At 44.3% G+C, this 18,482-nt stretch overlaps 1 protein-coding gene across 1 annotated transcript in view; it reads right to left on the bottom strand.

The window, feature by feature from the left end:
* Nucleotides 1–1,812: 1,812 nt before the first annotated feature.
* Nucleotides 1,813–18,482, bottom strand: part of LOC126520883 (cytospin-A-like) — a 134,815-nt gene continuing 118,145 nt past the window's right edge. The window contains exon 18 of the mRNA XM_072287072.1: nucleotides 1,813–9,025. Within this exon, the coding sequence (XP_072143173.1) occupies nucleotides 8,936–9,025 (90 nt within the window). The 3' untranslated portion in view covers nucleotides 1,813–8,935. The remainder of the gene's footprint in view (nucleotides 9,026–18,482) is intronic.

Below are 18,482 nucleotides of genomic sequence, written 5' to 3'. Positions count from 1 at the left end.
ATCGGACTCCTCCAGGCAGAGACTCAAACAGCTGCTCACTTCCAGCCATCCGGATAGCAGGGTAGCTACCAACCGCGCCCCAACAACTCCTCCCTGAGAACGGTCTCTCGCGACGGGACCGTTCCACTCCTTCGTCTGCGCACGGGCTCCGTGTGGACGGCAGCTAGGCTTCATGCCAAGGGACGCATCGCCTCACCGGCCTGCAGAAGGTGCGGTGACGCCGAGACCCTCGAGCACCTACTCTGCACCTGTCCTGCACTAGCCCAGGAGCGCGCTCTAGTCACTGCCACCTACCGACGGTATGGACTCCCGGCTACCTCAGAGACACACCTGCTCTTCCCGGCTCGCTACCACCTCCCAGCACTGGCAAGCCTGCTTGAATATGTGTACTCAAACGGGCTCCTAGACCGCCAAATAGATTTCGGCCTCGCACGGACTCTACCTCGCGCGCCGGCCATCGCCCCTGGATGATGCTGACGTCTGCTGCCTGAAACCTACTCTTCCTTTTCCCCTCTATCCTCTCATCTTTCATTCCCCGCCCCCATCCCCAGTACGCTGCGCCGTGCTCCCATATGGGCTGCAGAATTGAGCGTATTTTCCCTCTCCCAAATCACGAAGAAGAAGAGAAGATACGTTTGTATTTTTCTAGCGATCTTGTGTCTTCATACGTACGTCGCGCGCCCGTCTTATGTTCTATACTTAAACGATGTTAGCACGTATACGTTCCGCAATTCCAATATAGGGCATGTTCAGGTAAGGACAATCCCATGGGTTGTCCCTACAATCTTAAATTTCAACAAGAATTTTAATAGAACTTTATATTTTGCTGGACCTTCAGAAAGTGGCAAAGTACTCGCAGAAAGAATCCCGAGGAATTTGTTGTTACGAAGAACATGAAGGAGGTTACCCAGAAAAGGCCAATTTTTAATGTTTCTGTCAAAAACCAGTTTGTCACTTTCCTTTTTGTTTGTTTTTGGCTAGAAAGACAAATTGAATTTCTTTCATCTCCCATACAATGCGTAAGTATGAAGAGAGTCCGTGCGCGTATTTTACTTTCCCGCTCTTTCAAAGTGCATTTTCTACTTTGCATCAGTTTTTTCGCGTAGAAACAAACGCGCGTGCTAGAAACTCGACCACGATGTACAAGCGATTTTTCTAACTCTTGACAATAAGAATCAGGACCACGCACCAAATGTAACGCATTTCCACCTTTTCCCAACACATGCCCCGATTCTGACCCTCGAGACTTGCCATGCTCCGGCAACCAAAGCCGGGCCGCCGCAGAAAACGGGAGGAACGTCGGGGGGCAGTCCGTGATTAGCGAATACTCAACCGCCCCGGGGGGGAATAGGGGGCGACGGCGGAAAGGGTTCGAGCTCTCGCGACCCGATCCAGTGCGGCGATGCGCGTCCCTGCGGCCACACTGCGCAAGCGCAGCTATTCTGGCGCGCGAGCATTCGGGGCACTCGCCTCGGCACGTGGATTCTCGCGCTAGAACGCTTCGAGATGTCGCAATCGGCTACTGCGCCAGCAGGGCCAAGCTAAACGGCCTTATTCTAAGGCCGTTTCTAAGGCATGCGTGCGACTGTATTGCTTATCCGGAGTTCGCGTTGTTTTATTGTTCTTTAAGGAGTCTAAACTTCACTTTCGCGTTATACCTGGAAAATGGAGCATCACCGTCATCCCAGAATTCTGTCCCCTTGATTTCTTGCAGGGGAAGAAAAAGGCAACCTGCCGAGCGAGGTTGCACGCACACAACTATACGGCTGAGCATGCAAATTTTTTTTTTAATGAGGCCAGCAGACCATAATGTTCATGTGGTATGTCTTTATCAAACCTTCACGCACTATAATTCAGTTTATCACACATTTAAGTATAAAAAGCTGACAATAAGAAACTGTACAAATGGTTACACAACTTGCAGAGTACAATCCTCCAGTCTGTTCTTATAAAGCACTAACGTACACAGCAAACTGTGCACACTTATCAAATGTACAAAAAAGAAAAAAGGCCCACGAATTTTCTTGAGCCAAAGAACCCATGCTTTTTCTACAAATAGCGGTATAAAAGCCTGCACACATAAAACATGTCTATAAGTACAAAAATAATGCACGAACAAGAAAGCAAGACAAAGCAGGATGACAATCTTTGGAGCATCTTTCTAATGAAAGTAATTATACTACTGGCTGCCATCTGTCACTTCAAATTTCATGAGAAATATAGGTATAATACCTTTTTGCACAAGCTAGGTGCACACCTTGGCAGGGCTCCTAAATACAGCGAAAAGCAGATGCACATCTAGCACACGATCAATCTCACTTTACGCACCAGCCACTGGAAAGAAGAGAATGCATCCAGGCCACTCAGCCCAGCTGCAATAATTGTGGTCATCTCTGCCTAATAAAGGGCTAGCTCCTCCGTCAACTCTGCTCAACATCATGGCTACCCTGCTGTGGCACACGTTAACAGCCTCGCAAGCGCACACCATTTGACACAAGCAATTAACTACTATAAATAACGCTACCATGTAAAAAGAGATTACATCGATCCTCTACATAGTTTTCATGCCTTTAAATTACTGGTATATGTGTCTTGAAGAGCCACGGGTCATCCAGACATATCCTAAAGCCATATTATTGGTTACATTAATTTATCTCTTGTTACCCAAGTTATAGTTAAAACTGCACTAAACAGCTTTTCTTTTTTTTTTCTGGGATTAGCAACCGTGCGCTCTTTCTACAAATGTCCAGATTCCAGAATAGGAACCAAACCGTGAAGCTCACTTTAGTATGTTCATCTACCTGAAAAGCTGTTCAACCATGTCCAAAGCATGGTTATTTTTGACACAAGTGAAATCTGAGTGCATTAAAGCTTATTCATGTCTTCTAGTATAACTGTAGAAGTTGCACTGAGATCATGTCCTATCCAGTCGTAGCTGCTATGCCAAGTTTGACAAAAGTGGCCACCACAAATCAAGCCGAACAGCTCGTAGAACAATCAAAGTGTAGGAAGCACAGATAAGAAATACAGAACTGCATTTGCTAATACTAATGGTGAAAATAGGTGTGCAATTTTTTACAAACAACTGTACAGTTGAAGCCATGTCATAATAGCGTCACCAGCAAAACTTCAGAATTGTGAATATTCCGAAGTTTGCTTCAGACAAAATGAAAAAGAATACTGTTAACTTGAGCACTCAGAAACAGAATTTGCATGTGCGGTAAGGACAAGTATGTGGTTTGCATTAGTAAATTGTATTCGAATGGCTGATGGAAACTGGGATCATACTCCACTAAGCAAAACTATCAGACCAGCAATTCCGCAATAAAGGTGATTTTCTTCCCTGTCTATGAATTTAACTTGAAACTGAGGATTGGTCAGAACTGGGCATTGTAAACTTTCCAGCGCACTCGATCAATTTCAGCTTGTGCGTCTGAAATGCAAATAGCTCTAGTTTTTTGCACGAGCCTATGATCCATATACTTTTGCCTACGGGTGCACAGTTATCACAGGCTATCTAACATTGCGAAGTCCAAGTAGTCTGATATTGGTTGGATCAATGAACTGACATCAGCAGGCCTAGATGGCCAATTGGTTCCAATGAACACAACAAGCAAACACTTTGAACTGTGAAAATACCTGTGGTCCATGATGAATGCCATACAGCTCACCTGGTATCATTGGTACAACTATATCCTGCGTTTATGCAGGCAAAACCCACTTGTACACCAAAGCTTACCCCGATTACAGGCTCGGCAATCCTCCCAGGCATTTGTTACGACTTGGCATGCAGTAAGGTGCCTTGCAAGATAACCATTTTCCAGCGTAAATACAGTGACATGGGGACATATAAGTCCATCCCGATCATGTTCAATGCTTATCAGGCATGAGGCAGAAGGCATAATAGGTGTGAGGCTGCTGAGGATTCGTAATACTGTGCAGCAATTTGAGGATACACCTAATTTTTCATGTCGCCATTAGACCTGGCACATTTAGTTTTATGAAGCAGGAGAAAATCATTAGGACATAAGCTCAAAGGTTGGCTTTGTGATCGATTTAACTATACTCAAAAATGAAACAATAACTGCAACAAGAAAAGGTCAATTATTTGTCAGTAAGGTCACACCTATTAGAGAATCTTAGATAGAGGGCCCCAATGCTTGTGTCCCCTTAAAGGGCAACTCCGGCGATTCTTTTATGTCCACTGATCTCAATAGAATTTTATTGAATTTTAAAGGCCAAACAATTGAATTTTAAAGATTGGTTGCGTTCCCAATTCATGACTTTCTACTGGACAGCTTGTGTTTGTGACATCAGAGACTACACTGCCACTATCGCTGAAATCGTTGCTTTAATCGCCGCTGTCTAGTTCGGAAACTCTGTAAAAGCTGCCTGTGTAGCCAGAAAACATGAAGAGTTTTGCTTCTTTGGCATTAGCGTCACATGTACTGTGCGTTTAGCATGCATTCTGCATGTTTACATTATGGTAGTGTAGGATATGACATCAGTGACTTATTGTGACATCCTGCAAAGCACCTACCCGTTTCGGTTTCAGTATCTCATTTATTGCCTATTTAAAATTATTGATGAATTTCTAAGCAAATTCAACCACCCTGCTGATGACAGGACTGTCAATGCCATTTGAAGATGACAATATCCTAACATCATTAAAATATGCCAGAGTTGCCCTTTAATATAAAATTTTCTATTATAAGGAAGCTTCAATGTTTACAAAAAAAAAAAAAAAAATTGTTTTGTAGTCCCTTAGGTGACTAGATCACAAGTTGCACCAAACCTTGTACATAAGAAAAAGAAATGAAAGAAAACACCCCACCACAATAGCCATCTAGGCAGCATAAACATGAGTTGAAACACTTTAACTGCAGTAAAAAAATATATATATACGGAAAGGAACGAAAACAATGGTACATGGACTGTGCACTCTCGAGGTATGAGGTAAATACTTTTCCTAAAGGATAGTTGTAGAAATCAGACAAAACGCACGTAAGGCAGGACAATTACTCTTGTTCCCACTAAGAGGCTTAATTAAGAGCCCATCAAACTTCACACTAAGTACCATATATTTCTGCAACTCTGTTCTTTCCTTTATAAGATGCTTCAATTTCCCTCATTGTACAAGAAAACAAGCTGTGAGGTGAACGTCAAGAAGCGAAGCACAGCTTCTACTCATGCACTTTCAAAAATTCTTTAAAACTACAATAATGCCACTATGTGTACTGCCTGAACTGTTTTCAACTCTCACAAAAAAACTGCTTGGAAAAAGCAGCAAATTTTATGATGGCAGCAGTAATGCTGGCAGGTACCCACAACTTCCTGGACATGCAGCTTTTTTTTTGTCATACAGATACAGAAAAAAGAAAGGTTACTGTGTGTGTGGGTTGTGCAGACATGCTAGATCTGTGCAGAATGGCTCTTAATCTTCTCCGAGACTTGAATGCTGGCTGTAACTGCTTACTAAGGCAGCCAGAGCACTCGAACTACTGCTACAGTCAAGGCATTTGCAATTTGATACGCACCTTTGTTTGAACAACACACTCATGTAGTCCCAGAATACACTCCGTAGCAAAACACAGTAATAAAAATGAACTCAGGCTCTGCCACAAACAATATAATAATACAGAAAGGACATTGGAAGCACTACCTGCATACCAGGCACCTTGCTATTACCAACTCTTCCTGAAGGGCTGATAGTCAAATTTGATGCTTTGGAAGAGCTGGTAACACTGCCATAGCATCCCAACAACACGCAATAAGAAATGCTTGCCTTTTTTTTCTTTTTTTTTTTTTGAGGGGGAAGGGTTGCTGTAAAAAATGTGCACCTGTCTTCATAAGGGACACCCTGATGAGTTGGCAGCATTCAAAAAAAGAAAATAATGGTTCTGTTGACTATGCATATGATGAGAGATGTATACACAAAAATTTCCACACATGACTAGACCATAACATAACAGCCCTGTGACAATGGGCCTCAAAAGAGTGTCAACACAAGCAAAAGTACACCCAAATGTGACCACTTCAGTTCAAGACAGCACAGCAGAACACTCCTCTGATACTTGTTTAACTATAACCTTCTCCAGTCAAAGTGTACTGGGTTGAAGATATCACTGAGCTTTTCAGTTTTAACCTAAATGCATGGTGAAGTGTCTACCAGTAAAATGTCTGCCAATTCTGAGAAACCCCAAAGAAACACTGGTTTGGCACCATTTAGAGCATTATTCCAATATATCACCTCCCAGAATGTAATCCAATGCAATTTCAATGCAGCAAAGCGACAAATGATTGTTACATCTCATTCTAAAAAGGGAAGCATGGAAATGGCTACATTTTTTTTATGGCGATGACATGTGCAGTATCGCTTGTTTTATTAATGAATGCCAGCAGCAGCCACAGTCTTCTGAACACACCTCATTTACATTACGCACTGGAAATAGTGCACCAAGGGGAACATGTGCTATTACAAAGCCTAACTATGCACCAGCTACAATTTGAAGATTTCAATCCATTGAAAACAAGTTACAAGAACGATTATGACTCGTTATAGCAAAATTTCTATATTCGCTAAACTTTCTTCCATAAAAACTTGCAGAAAATGGGAATTCACTACTGTTACACTATCATCTGCATTTCTCTATTAGTTAATTGTGCCTGTGATCAATGAACTTACTCTTGTGAGTCAACGAAATTAAAAATATAATGTCCACATTGTTGCTTGCATCTGAAATCTTCCCCAAGAGCTATGTAATCCTCCAAAATCTGATCTGGTTCACAAGAGCATTTATGATTTCCCAGATATTTTTCAAAATGGACCCATGGTGCATATACGCACAGCTGCTAAATGTCATGTTCAGTTAATCTGTGCTGCTACTGTGGCAAAGAGCTTAAGAAGCCACGAGTTAGTGTTCGCACAGTGGTGAGCTGACAACCTTGTGCCACTGATGACAAACTATAAAAAATACCACATTAACTTTGGAATGTCATCAATGAAGCCCCTGAACTGTTCTTTGCCAACTACAGCACGACACACACTTTATGATAAACCGGAGATTTATCAAGCTACACTCAAAAACAGCGGTGTAGCCGACAGCTGATCTTTTAACCTCTACGACATTGTAGACATGAAAGTAAACGAAAGAACTTAACCAGGGAATCATTTCTCGGATGTCTTTACAAATAATTTTCATGCTTCCGTACGTAAGAAAAAATTTTGAAACAGGAACAGTCGTTCGAACTAAGGAGCTACAAAATAAAACTGTTTCACAAGCTTCCTAACCATAGCGATAGCTGTGTTAGGTGCCCACAGTTTCATATGGCCAAGAAATCAACAGTTTGCGTCTATTCCCTTCTTTCTGCGATCAAAACATTCCTCTTGCACTGCTGCATGCACACAGGTATTTTTATGTTTGTTTACACGTGTATTTAAGCAAAAAAAGTTAATCTTAAGCTCATCTTCAATGGACTGCTGCCAATGACGTGCAGCGTGTAAAGCAATAAAAACACCATCATGCACTGAAATCAGGAGTGCACCACCATGAAAGTGCTTCTCATGGTGGCCTTGAACAGCTTTTCATCTTCTTCTTTTTGACATTTTCACAACAAAGTGCCTCACCAAAATTCACAGGTCTTTGAATAATGAATAAACCAAGAAAGCAATGACCAATAGTAAACAAAGTAAACACTGCAAGACTAGAAAACTATCGATAACTATTTTCCCTCAAAATAAAGATAGAGTCGCGACGTTAGGAAACAGAGAAGAAAAAAAATGAAGAAATGGGGTTTTAGCAGTTGCATAAAATATAGAACTGCTTTTTACAGACTTGCACTGAATAAGTTCACTGATTTTACAACAATAACCAAACAAATCAGCCTTACTGACACTTGAATATTTCATAGATCGCAAGTAATGTCAATGACATCAGCATCACACCAGCATTGCAGTAGCGACATTCAAGGTATAGCAGTACATGTGACACCAACATTTATAATTTTTTAAGCAACAGAATTATCAATAATAGTAAGGATGGTCTCATAAATAGATGAAGCATGTGACAATGATGCAGGCTGCATGTATGTGCAAGCAATGCATAACACAAACAAAAATAAGGTCTGAGGGCAGAAAAGCAGCATTTCTGACCGACATGCACACACACACACACGAGTTGTAAACTTCATGCCACTGAGGCAAACATACACAAAATGCAAGTTAAAAATTATGTGGTATGAATTACGTGAAACAACAGCTGCTCTTATGTCCTACCCACGAGGGCAGTGAATACTGGACGTGAGCCGCACCAGCTATGTATCATGCGGCCACTCTCTCATGGTCAGGAAAAATGAAATGGAACAAAATACTTTGAAAAGAACAACAATGAAAGCTCCCTGCCAATGAAACAGCAAAATAGGTAGAGTCCCTTTGCACTTTCAAGTTGTAACTGCAATTGGGCATTAAGTGAATATAGATCACCATTCTACAATGCTCACAAAATAAAATTGGGCATGCGTGTCCCTACAGCACTGGCACTAATCCTGAGAATAAAATAAACAGCCAAAATGCTTTCTTTGGCGTTTTTATCAAAATGGACAATTTGAGCGATTCTGCGAACAATATTAAAGATTGCCACACACATTCTCAACACTGGTCTTGGAGAGCACTTACTGGGCTATCTGTCAGAATCGACACCACGATACAAAAGAGCTCAAGAAATGCTGTGACACCGAACTCTGAACATGGAACATGGCAGCAGTTTGCACGTCCCTTTGCCAAAACACTGACATGCAAATGTAAACTTGTACTGGAGAAGCAGCAAACAAGAACACAGTTTAACACCACTAAAAAATGTACCAAGTGTCCACTGTCAATGTGCGTGTGCAATCCTTTGGCAGAAATACTACAACGGCTGTGATCCTTTCCAGTCTCTCAGGTCTCAAAGTGTTTGTAGATGGACGTCACATAAGCCATGATTGACTGCCAGTCCGGGCGCTCCAGGCAGATAAGTTCATTGACATTCTGGAAGAACATTAAGCACCCTCGAGTTGGCACAGTGCAGTGTGCATGATAGCAATGAATGCACTTTCAAAAATTTAATCGGGAAATGGAGTGACCAGTTCTGCTTACAGAGTTGAAACACATTGTAATGAAGTTGCATTCTACGCAAGAATACCTTCGTTATATCCAGTATTCGTTACGAGCACATATTTGTTGCATGTTGATTTATAAGCAAGAGGCATTTCAGACTTATTTCGTTATATCTGATAATTTGTGACGTCTGTGTTCGTTATACCAAGGGCTGCCTATATAACAAGCGGGGCTAAGTTCGCTTTCCCCAAGTGACTTCTAAGTACTTCGGTTGCCTGTTACAACCTTCTGAGTGTCGGTTTGAAGGTTATGGTATCTTAATCCAGAAAGCAGTACAGTCGATCCCGGATATATCGAACTTGAATGGGATTGCAAAATAGTTTGACATATTCATAATTTGAAAAATAAAATATATCATGTGAACCTTATCCAAGATTTCCACATGTCTCTGACAGTTTTTTGAGACTGAAAAGCGAGAACTTACTGATTTGCTTCTCCAAGGGCGTGTCAAATGAACAAAATTTGACCTATTCTTTGCCGACTAACGTTGCAAGTTGCGTTGTGGAACGGAATGGTCTTTACCATTAACCCTGAAAATCCCTGCCACACAAATGCATGACTGCAGTGCGGCTTCAGTCAATGTGCTTACGGCACATTTTTAATGTGATTAGCACTCTTTTCCCACTTCAGGCATTTTCAGCCAGCCCGCCCACCGTGCCAAAGCACTCCCAAATACCCATGCCAAAACACTCCCTAAAGAAAAGTGGACTGCAAGACTGCAGGAAGTGGACGCTGGACTTTTGTCGAAGCAAGAAATCACAAAGAAGCAAGCAATACCAAAACACATGCTATCCATTTACACAAAAAATAAGAGGGCTATTGAAGGCACCTTAGAGGCAGAAGTTGCCAGCGAAAGAAAGAGGTTGCGACCCGCAAAGTATCGCAACCTCGAGAAACACTTCTCATTTGGATTAAGGAAACGCATGCGCAGGACATACCACTGAGCAGCCCCTCATACTGGTGAAGGCATTGGACTTAACTCTGCCGCTGGGCTACAATGACTTCACCGCTTCAGATGGATGGCTGCACCATTTTCGCAAGTGTTACAACCTTGTTTTCCATGCTATGTTGGGAGAAATGAAGGCCATGAACATGGAAACGTGTGAAGTTTGGCGCTCCGTGGTGCTTCAAGGCTACATACATAAGTATTCTCCACAGGACACATTTAATGCAGATGAAACTGCCTTATTTTTCCAATTGCTGCCCACCAAAACAATCACGTATAAAGCCGACAAGTGCACGGGAGGGAAAAGAAGTAAAGAAAGAACAACTGTGATGGTTGCAGTGAATATGATTGGGACTGAAAAGTTGCCACTGTTCGTGACTGGCAAATCAAGAAGTTCTCATTGCTTCAAGAACATCTGGTCCCTCCCAGCGGACTACGCAGCCAACAGAAAGGCCTGGATGGCAAGGGAATTGTTTGCACAGTGGCTAACGAAGATCGACAAGAAGTTCGAACACTGTGGCTGCAAAGTCCTGCTTCGTGTAGAAAACTGTTTGGCTCATAAGGTCGAGGTTGAGACAAAGGCCATTGGGCTGGTCTTCCTTCCAGCAAACACAACAACGGCGCTGCAGCCCATGGACCAGGGTATCGTCAAAATTTTTAAATCCGTTTATTGGCCCCACATGTTGGAACAAGTTATCTTATGCAACAACTACCGAGTGATGCTCCTAAGTGCGCTACACATGGTTGCGTGTGCTTGGGAGCAAGTGACAGCGGTTACGAAAGCAAATTGCAATCGGCACTGCAGCTTCGGCATGGAAGCAACGCAAGCTAACGAGTCATCTGCACTCAAACATGGCATCACCGCCCCCATGGCAGACGTTTTGGAAGGCATCTGCTTTGCGGACTGCATTGATGTGGACATCAAGTGCAGTAGTGTGTGGTGCACTCACAGATGAAGACAATTTCTCAGGTAAGAAGCTCAGAACCTGTCAGTGCCAGTGACAAAGAGGAGGACGAAGCACCACTGCAGCCCTCTGCTGGGGAAGTCATGGCCAAATAGAATGCCACCCGTCTCTTCTTCAGTTACGAAGAAAGCAAAGGGGAGGCCTTCCACCAGATTCGCTTGTTAGAGCAAAAAGTGCTATCTGTTACCTTCAAAGAAAAAAGGCAAACCGCAATCACCAAATTAAAAAAAAAATTGTTGACATGCCCTACTGCTTCCCAATCGCAGTTTTCTGTTGTTCTTCTTCACATTCGTTAGTTCGAACTTTCGTTAATTCGAATTGAGGAGGCTTCCCCTTGCGGTTTGAATTAACAAGCTTTTACTGCATGCACTGATGGTCATGATGCCATCGTGGTCGTTGAATCATCGTCATTCCAGCTTTGTCGTTCAACCCTCATTATGCCATTGTCGTCATGCAGTTGCCATGCATTCGTTGTAATACCATCGGCGTGACGCAGTCGTGGTTGTTGAATTGTCATCACTCCAGCTTTGTCATCCGACTCTCCTCATGCTGCCAACATGCTGCCATCATGCCACCATCATGCCATCTTTGTCAAACAGTTTTCATGATACAGTCTCCAATCCCATCGTCACCATACACTAATCATCATCCTACTGTGATTCCATATGTCATTATGTCGTTGTCATACAGTTGTCGTCATGCTGTCGTGGTCCTTACATCAGTCCATCCATTGTCAGATCTGACTCTTGTCATGCCGCCACCATCACACCACTGTCATCACATGGGCATCGTCATACCACTGTTGTCATGCCTCATCGCTATCATACTGTGGTTTTACCATCATCATCCCTTCAGAAACTTCTTCACATGGCCATCATGCTGTCATCATATGGCCTTCATTTCACTGACGTCATCCTGTTTCGTTATGCTGTCGTAATGTTACTGTAGTTGTTGAATCGTGATTATGCCATCATCGTCACTGCGTAGTCAGACAGTCATGTCATGCATCTGCTGTCATACCATTAGGCTTATGCCATCGTCGTCATTCTAGCTTCATGATCCGGTTGTCACTGTCATTATCATGCCATCGTCATCATACTGTCATCGTTTTACCATCGTCATCATTTCAGAATCATCATCCTGTCAGTGTCATGCAGTGGTCATTCCTTCTTCATCATTCCAGTGTCACTGTATCGTTGTTATATAGTCATCATCATGGCGTCATGCTCATGGGTGATTTTGGCAAGCGAGTGCCATTGTAAAGTGGGCCGTTAACTAGAGACAATGCATGTCGCATATAGCCGAAGCAATGGAAGCCTCAGAATGAGTACAGATTTTAAATATATGTGACTGCTGCCATATGGTGTGTTGCTACATTGTTTGATTGCTAATCACATTACAGTAAAACCTCGTTAAACCGTACGCACTTAAACAGTAGTTTCGTTTTAAAAGTAGTAAAGTCAAATCTCAGACTCAGCGGCCATTGAACATAATGTGTTTTTTATCCACATAAACCATACCAGCTTCTTGTGTATGTATCGGTTGAAACGTAGCGTTTCAACTTTTCATCGCGCAAACACGGCGGTGCGTCGTCTTCATCGAGCAGCCCGGCAGAACAACAAGCCTCTGAGATCGGAACAACGGCCTCCAAGCACCCTGTGCGTTTGCGCGTGAAGCCACATCAACATCAACATATTTCGACACCATGCCAGAGAGCGTTATGGCGTCATGCAAGCGAGGACTCGCGTCATGCTGAAGCTTGGATAAAAAAGACGCCAGGTGCTCAGCATAGAAGAAAAATTAGACATCGTCCGTGCTATCGAACGTGACACGAAGAAGTTGGCGCTGGCACGCGACAGGGATCTGCTGTTGACTACGGTGTGTGGCATTTGGAATGCGAAAAAGTTGCTCGGCAGCGCTGCTGCGACCGCGAAGACATGTCGGCTACGAGGTTCGACTTTTTGCCATCGTTGCCTCTGTTGTTGCCGAAGTGTCGACTAGCGACAGTGATGAGGACGACACGGAAAGCGACAACGCGGGCGATTCAGACCCGACAGTGGCATAAGCTGCGCGTTACGTCAGCCTCATGAATGCAATTATCGCGACGAGAACAGGGGCGCGATAACTCTATTCCAAACGAAAATTATTCCAAACTCCAGCACCCGGCAATGAAAAAGGTGTCCCGGGACTTCTGCAGCACTACTGCGTGCGTACACGGAGAATACAGTCGCCGACTGATTTTCTGGACTCCAAAATTCGGACCTGCTCGATTATTCGGTCTGCTTCGCGGCACCGCCATTCTCCCTATAGACCATAATGTATAACAACTGCCGAAAGTTCGGACACCTTGCAACCTCTCGTCTGATTTTTCGGACACTCCTTGAGCCAACTCTATCAAGAGCACCATGCACCGACTCTGACCGGTGCATGGTTCGACTAGCTGAGCGCCATTTTTGTTTTGAACGGAACCTCCTTGCTGCCCCACGAAGTGGCGCTACTGGAAATCCCCGCTCATCATCATCGTTTCTGTCTGGTTCGATAGAGTTGCTACAGCAGTTCTGGTCTCAGCTTAGTAAGCCATGTCAAGACAATCCAGTAGCTGAGTTGTTTGTTTCTTCGTGCACAACGCTGCGAGTAGCTACGTTTTTCGTTTGTGCGACTGGTGTCGGCGTGACGGCGTGGTGGTGTTTGCTTCGTGTGCTGTGTCGAGGTTGCGGTGATCCAATGCGGCATAAGGAAACATCGCATCAAGTGTCTAATGGCGCCAACAGTGCCCGCGCAGACTGCGCTGGGGCATGCCGGCAAGCAGGCGCCGGGAGGGCTAGGATTTGTCGCCTTCCGATGTGCTCCCCACTGACGCCGAAAATGTTCTGCGGAAACCTTTGCAGCGGTTGCATTGCGATTCCGGACACCATCTCACTTGACAGTTTTACAGGTGCTGACATGCTGTACTGACATGAGCAGAACTCGATGACGGCGAGCTCATTCGTCAGGTTTCTGCTGCACCGCCAGACAATGACTCCGAGTTGGAAGATGACGCACCATGTGCTACACTGCCGTCGCATGCGGAGCTAGTACAAGCAGTGACTGTGCTTTCGGCCGCCTATAGTGACCGTACGACCCTCTCCGAGATTCAGGCTTATTTGATTGCGTGTAAACAGAACAGCGTGCAACGGCGCATTCATGATTTCTTCAAGCCTACTGCTGAGCCCGAATAAGCGCGTGGAAATAAAGGATTTCTTTCTTTCTTTTTTTTCTTAATCTGCTTTTTCGGACACCTGTTTATTCGGACATTTCTGCAGTCCCCGTGAGATCCGAATAAACGGTCAGCGACTGTACGTAATGCCAATGAGGAATCTGCCATGCCAGTGTTTGCCGAGAAGAGGCAGCTGGCTGAAAAGCTTGCACGCAGCTTCAGTAAGTTTGAGGCCGCTATCTTCGTGCTAGGCCGCAGCGATATCAAATGAAAATAACACTTTTGTCGCGCGAACTGAATAAATACTGAATGTTTTTTTCCCCTTACATTGCACTCTCTCTGAGTTCTGTTTTAGACAGGTGTGTGGGCGATCTCATGCTATTTGGGTTAAATGGTACTACCGTTTAGTACATACTTTTTACGAGCTCTGGCCAACTACGGTTTAACGAGGTTTCACTGTACCATCGACAATTATCGTGAGATGGGTTCTGCCTGAATTTTTTATTCAGGAAAGGGTAGAAATGGAACTAGCCAAACTAGCCTGCATAGATACGTGCCATGCCGCAATCAGTGTGCTGCAATCGAATCACATGTGGAACGTGCCCAGCCGCATGTCCGCAGCAATACCAACAAAATGTTGCTTAAACGGCTGATCATCACACCAGACTTGTGTTGATTTTCGGAACAAACTTTCTGCTAGAACAAGTTGTCTTCACTCCTCAATCATCCAAAAAGATTCACCAAAGATTATGATACTCCCTAATGCAAAATTTGAGCACAGCTCTATACGTGCTTAGATTTCGCAAGATGTTGGGTGGTGCGGACAATCTGTCTCGTGCAGCATATTGAAAATGGAGTGAAGTGTGGGGTGACTGCCACGCTAATCTGGAGATCGCGAGAGACCGTGCGTGGGTGATGCGTGGGCGTGATTCACAGCAGGCGCCCCAGACGGACCTCCCAGACAATGGGTGCTGCTCCTGCACTATCTTGTAGTCATCATCACCACACTATGCATTTCATGTCACACTTTTGCCATACCCTCCTCCTTTGCTTTCCACCTCACGGTTTCTCTGCATCCTCCTCCTCCTCCTCCATTTTCCTCCTCTCGTCTGTCATCCCCTCCTATGCATCACATTTGCTCTTTCATCCTTTCTCGTTTGCTCGGTTACGTGAACGGTTGTCGTAGGAACGGGCGCCTAAGAGCTGCAGTCTAAAATGTCTCTGCATCTCTTCTTGCATTCTGCTCAGCACTCCGGTGCCTCGCAGCCATTAAACGTCTTCATTTTTGGCCCTTGCCCACCGGCCCTTGCGTCGGTGACTGCTGACAATACACACATGCAGTTTAGAAAATGGCTTTCAGCTGGCAGGACATCCGAGTTTGTTCTCACTCATGTGTAACCATGCGAGCATGAATGAAACAAGTTCAGTGCGGACCCGCAAATTCCACAGCGATGAGTCTTGCACGTCATTGCTACAATGGTCTTCCTGCGACATGTCGATGTGGTGTGTTGTGGTTTTGTTAAATTAATCTGAATGTAAAGATCTATACAGGTTGGGGTTGTATTCATTTTGGCTGCTCGTGGAGTCTTAAAATGCCATTCGCGGAAAGCCTTCGTATACAAAAAGATGAACCTGGCGGCATAGCACCTCCAGTTCAGCATCCCATGCCCGGCGCCAGTCAGAAAAAAGATTAAGTGTCACCCGCTCTTTCTTGGGGAGCCTGTATCGGACAGGAAGGCCTTTTGCACTCTTGAAGCAGAGTGGCTGTTGCTGATAACAAAAGGCTGCAGCCTGCACGAGCCACCCATTTGGCAGCGGGCAACACTGAGACACCTACCCTGCTCATTTTTCCTCCACGGCATGTACCGTCCTTCAGATTCAATCTCTTGCTTGACAACATCTGCCAAACAGTGTAGTTTCAAATTTGTCAGCAATAAATATTTCTGACGAGGCAAGCAGTGATTGTGTCTCTATTAGGAGAAGCGCACTTGCAGAGGCGCATCCCATCGCTGTGTTCAAAATATCAGATGTGGCAGTGAACGGGATTTTGATGTACACATAGTACATTGGCATACTTTTGCTTGGGATTTTCAAGGGGATTTTACAACTGTTCAATATAGACAATAATTTGATTTATCCGAACTTGATATATCTGGGACCAACTGTAATTTGATGCATGTTTAGCATCATGAGCCCTCTCACATAGTGAAATTGTCAGTCGTCTTGGGCAGGAGCACCAATGTATACCCATAACTCATCATAAATGTGAAGCGCAACCGTAAGTATTATTATTAATTTGCTATCGATGCTTAGCACAAGGTAGCACTGTAATCAATAATTACGGCTGGTTCTGACTGTTTATGTGATTGAGCAAATTTAAGAAATTCAATTATGCCCCAATATGTATATGAAGGTAGTACAGTCGCCAACCGATAAATCGGACACTGATAATCTGGACATGCTCGGTAATTTGGACAGCTTTGCGGCACCGCCAATGGCCGCATAGCCTTAATGTGTAAAGACAACCAATATTTCGAACAGCCGCTAGCTCTACATTCGATTATTCGAACTCTGTCTGTGGCTGTAGCATACGCTGACTCTGCAGCCATTATCTACTCTGGCAACCTTGATGAGACGTCCAGTATGGCTTCAGATATACGAGACAGCAAGTATGGCCTCAGAGGTTATAAACTAAATGGTAATCTCTGAGGCTTCGCATTAGTCACAGCACTGTGCTACAGAGATTTAACTGCAAATGCCAATCTTGCGGCTTTGCCTGAATTGTGAGGCCGTATCAACATCGCAACATCACATCCATTCCGGCACTACCGAGCATAGCACGCTCTTGTTTGTTGAATTCGCCTTCTGGACAGCGTTCCACCATTCAGTGCTTGCTTGTTTGTTTAGAATGCATTCCAGACAGCGCTCTGCTGGCTCCAAGAAGTCTTTCTCGGGAAGTTATCGACAGTCCGCGTCAAATGGCGCCAACGGTGGCCCCGCAGTCCGACTCTGAATGGGTCTTAAGTCCCAGTCCGAATGAGCCAGACTCTGCAACTGAAGAGCCTGAACTTCCGCATACCCCAACAAGCCCAAATGCGGACATCATTGATGACCTGGTAGGCTGCAGTGTGTCAATTTTTGCCGCCGTTACATATGAAGACTTTGCAGGCGTTGTCAATGCGGTGTCGATCATCATCGTCATCGATGATCGGTGACGATGATGATCATCATGATCGATCATGATCATGAACTGCCAGATTGTTTCGTCATCGTTCAGTTCAGCTGAAATGAACGATGATGAAACAATTGGGCAGTTCTCCCACCGCCAGACAGCAACTCTAACTTCGAGGATGATGATATGCAGTGTGCTCCGGAGCCTTCACATGCAGATCTGACTCAAACCTTTGCAGTCCTTGCATCGGCGCACAGAGACAACACAAAACTGGCATAAATACAGGTGGACTTGGTTGCACCTAAGCGGAAGTGCGTGCAGAAATGAATCGACCACTTCTTCCCTGCACAGGGGCCTTAAAACGTAAATAATACTTGTTTTTTGGATTCATTCGTTTCTTTGGACATTCGATAGTTGGGACTTATTTGTGTTCCCCGTTGAGTCCAGATTATTGGTTGTCGACTGTATTGCAAAAACTAGAGTTTTAATAGAACAAGTCAGGTTTTCATATAACTTCTTCAAATTAAACAATGCACTTCTTTTGAGACACTTTTGGACAAGCTGTCCAAAATTGTCCATAGCTAGTCATGTGTAGAGGGGAATAGATGCACTACGAGCAACAAAAACAGCGCTAAAGAACAGGACGAGCAGAGGGACACAGACAACAGCGCTGACTAACAACCAAAGTGTCTTTATTCTTTTAGTCAGCATATATATACTCCGCCGCTATCTCAAACCACAGAATCAACAGAATTGGGCATGTGCAGGGGGGAAAAATTGCAATTAATGCGATAGGAAGGCAATCTCCTTCGGAAGGAGAGAAATAGAGGGAAGGCTTACACATTCTTCGCTGCTAACATGAATGCGGAAAGCTTCGGCCTTAAGACGTGCACGGTCATCGCGGTATTTTGACAGGTAGGTCACATCTTTAAAAGACGGCTTGCAGCTGCATTCATTGCAATGCAGTGATAACTGATGTGGGGATGCGCGACTCTCGCGCGTCCCCTGATGTTTTCCCGCATAGCGCATCCCCTGAGATGCTGTTTTCC

The sequence above is a fragment of the Dermacentor andersoni genome, chromosome 3 (genome assembly GCF_023375885.2).
Source record: "Dermacentor andersoni chromosome 3, qqDerAnde1_hic_scaffold, whole genome shotgun sequence".
NCBI classification, from domain to species: Eukaryota; Metazoa; Arthropoda; class Arachnida; order Ixodida; family Ixodidae; genus Dermacentor; species Dermacentor andersoni.
This window is presented reverse-complemented; position numbering and strand designations above follow the sequence as displayed.